Raw genomic sequence first — 2,879 nt, forward strand, 5'->3', positions numbered from 1 at the left:
GGGGCCCCGCCCCCAACCCCTCACCCCGCGAACGCCCTCCCTCCGCCTCCTTCGACCCTGCTCCCCACCATCCGGCGCTCTCCTCCAGGGCTCTAGGCCTCACCTTGACCCGCTCCAGCTGCTTGAGGACGTGCTCCCGCCGCCGACCCGCTGCTCGCTTACCCCCAGCACCCCCGGGACCGCCGCCGCCGCTCCCGGCCCCGCTGTTCCGCTCCGATTTCGAGCTGGGCGCCATTTTCACCCCCTCCCTCCACTTCCGGAGCAACCGGCCCCTTCGCCCCTCCCCCGCCGCCTCCTCATTGGCCCTTCCTCGGGACTGCGACACGCCGGTTGGGTGAAAGCCTGCTCTCGGGGCCTCTTCCCGCTGCGCCTGTCCATCAAAGCCGTCTCCGCTCTTGATTGGTAGAAGCAGTAAGCGTCACCTTTTTCCCGCCTTCCCGCAACCACGCACCAATCATAGGCCCGTTTTGTTCTCGTCTTCCATATGACATTGATCCAATAGGCGGACACCCTGTCTGTCTAGATGGCGTCACGCCCTCCCGTGGCTGGTGGGTTTCCATGGAGACCCCAGGCGGTCCAGGCCAGTGGGCGGGGCGTTGGAAGTCTGTGGTCCAGAAGGGCCGGAATAGGAGCCCCGGGCTTTCTGGGCCCAATCGGGGTGGGCCAGAGATTTGGCGAGCATTCCTGGGCCTCCAGTCCGGACCAAGAATGGGTTTCTTTCAGATGGGCTGCGGGGGAAGCCTCGGCGGTCGCTGCTGCTGTTGACGACGATAATAGCATCAAGCCCTTACATAGGCGTTATGTATGCTGGGTATGATGCTGAGTGCTCCTTAATGTAAAGTTCACATATACCATAAATAAACCAGTAATAACTGGTTTAATGCTTAAAACAATTCTATGTGGTAGGTTACTATGATTATACCTATTTTACAAAAAAAAAAAAAGCAAAACTCCCTGCGGTCGAGTGGAATCGGACTCATAGCAACCCCTCCTTGGGTTTCTGAGGCAGTATCACTACTGAAGTAGATTGCCCATTCCAAGGAGTGGCTGGTGGGTTTGAACTGCCAGCCTTCTGGTTAGTAGTCAGATGCCTTAAGCACTACTCTACCAGAGCTCCAACCCATTTTATAGCTGATGGTAACAAGCTGAAGGAACGGATGCTACTATGTGCATCATCTTCTATGCATTAGTTCATTTAATCTTCACCACAGTCTTCGAAATAGATCCTTTTATTGTCTTCGTTTTGTTGGTGGTGGCGTTAGCTACCCTTGAGTCAGCCCCAACTCATGGTGACCCCAGGCACAGCTGAACAAAACACTGCCCAGTCCTGTACTGTCCCATGCTTGGCTGCAGATGGAAAGATCATGCTCCATGGGGTTTTTATTGGTTGATTTCCAACAGTAGATCACCAGATCTTTCTTCCTAGTCCATCTTAGTCTGGAAGCTCTGCTGAAATCTGTTCAGCATTGTAGAAACATGCAAGCCTCCCCTGACTGATGGGCAATGACTGTGTACAAAAAAGGGTGTGGTAGAGGCGTTGTCCAACCTCTAAGTTCACAAGAGGGAAGGAAGAAAAGACCAGGTCCGATAGAGCCTGGTGAGACCCCTGAGACTGTGACCCCTAGCTCCTCTTCAGGTCTGGAATTGAGCTCACTCCTGTGGCTTCCAACCAAACAATAGATAGGCATATGGAGCGAATATTTACATCAGGTAGATACACTACTTGGAGCAATCAGTCATGGGAGAACAGAAGGGCAGCCTTTGCACAGAGAAACAGCTTGGGGTGGGGGCAGGAGTGCATGGGAGGGAAGGACACAGGGAAGAGGTAACTACAGGGAGGAAGTGGGAAGAGAGCTGTTACATTACGGGGGATTGCAGTCAATGTCAGACAAAATGTGTATGAACTGCTGTATGGAAAATGAATTTGCTCTGTAAACTCTCACCCAAATTACAATAAAAATTATTTTTAAAAAAAGGGGGGGGGGAGTGGGGAAGGAAGATCTAGAACAACATCAACATCCCACAGCTGATTTCTGTGAGGCAGAGGTCAGACCTGCTACCACCTTCCAGCCTTTTTACCAATTCTAACACCAACCATCTCTGCCACAACATTCTCTATTTCTCTACTGGGTTCAATAATTCATTACAATGGCCACAAAGAACTCACAGACAATACTTATGATTATGGAGTTTATTAGGGAAGTAACTGGTTACAATTCAAGTTCAGGAACACTCAGAATACAGTTCTTCGATCAGGACATCCTCCCCTTAGCCATGCCCATAGACACACCTCTCTTTGGCCCCTGGCCCCTCTGCCTGGTCTCTACTCTGCTCCAGCAAGTGTTGCAATACTCTTTTCATTCTGCGGGTAGGTGCTCAGAGAAGCACCTCACTGCACCAGCAAGCCTCCTGCCAAAGCCACACAGCTTTCTCACTCTGTGGGCTGGGAAGCCCACAGCTCTGTCCCGTGCTGCTCTCTTGGTTCTGCTGCTGTGGTTTCTCTCTCCCTGTCTCTCTGCCATCTCTCAGCTCAGAGATCTCTGGCCCAAGGATATGTCCCATTTCTGGCTCTTCTTTATTGGAGGTAGTGAGATCTCCCCCTTCCCATGTCTGGAATAGATCATTTTAAGGCCAGTGAGATGGCAAAACTAACCAATCCTCGCATTGGGATTCCATACGCCTTATTTGCACTGTCCCAGCTACATAAGGAGTCGGAGTAGAGGGGGAAGGCCCTCAGAGAGATTGAATGACACAGTGACTGAAATGATGAGCTCAGGTGTAGCAAGGATTGTGAAGATGGCACAGGACCAGGCAGTGTTTCGTTCTATTGTGCGCGGGATGGCAATGAGTCAGAGCTGAGTCAACACCACCTAACGACA

At 51.8% G+C, this 2,879-nt stretch overlaps 1 protein-coding gene across 1 annotated transcript in view; it reads right to left on the reverse strand.

Moving 5' to 3' along the window:
* DCAF15 (DDB1 and CUL4 associated factor 15) overlaps window positions 1-235 on the reverse strand; it is a 7,700-nt gene extending 7,465 nt beyond the window's left edge. The window contains exon 1 of the mRNA XM_007954370.2: window positions 104-235. Within this exon, the coding sequence (XP_007952561.1) occupies window positions 104-235 (132 nt within the window). The remainder of the gene's footprint in view (window positions 1-103) is intronic.
* Between the last annotated feature and the right edge of the window lie 2,644 nt (window positions 236-2,879).

The sequence above is a fragment of the Orycteropus afer genome, unplaced genomic scaffold, assembly GCF_000298275.1.
Source record: "Orycteropus afer afer isolate SDZICR_OR568_19922 unplaced genomic scaffold, OryAfe1.0 scaffold00460, whole genome shotgun sequence".
NCBI classification, from domain to species: domain Eukaryota; kingdom Metazoa; phylum Chordata; class Mammalia; order Tubulidentata; family Orycteropodidae; genus Orycteropus; species Orycteropus afer.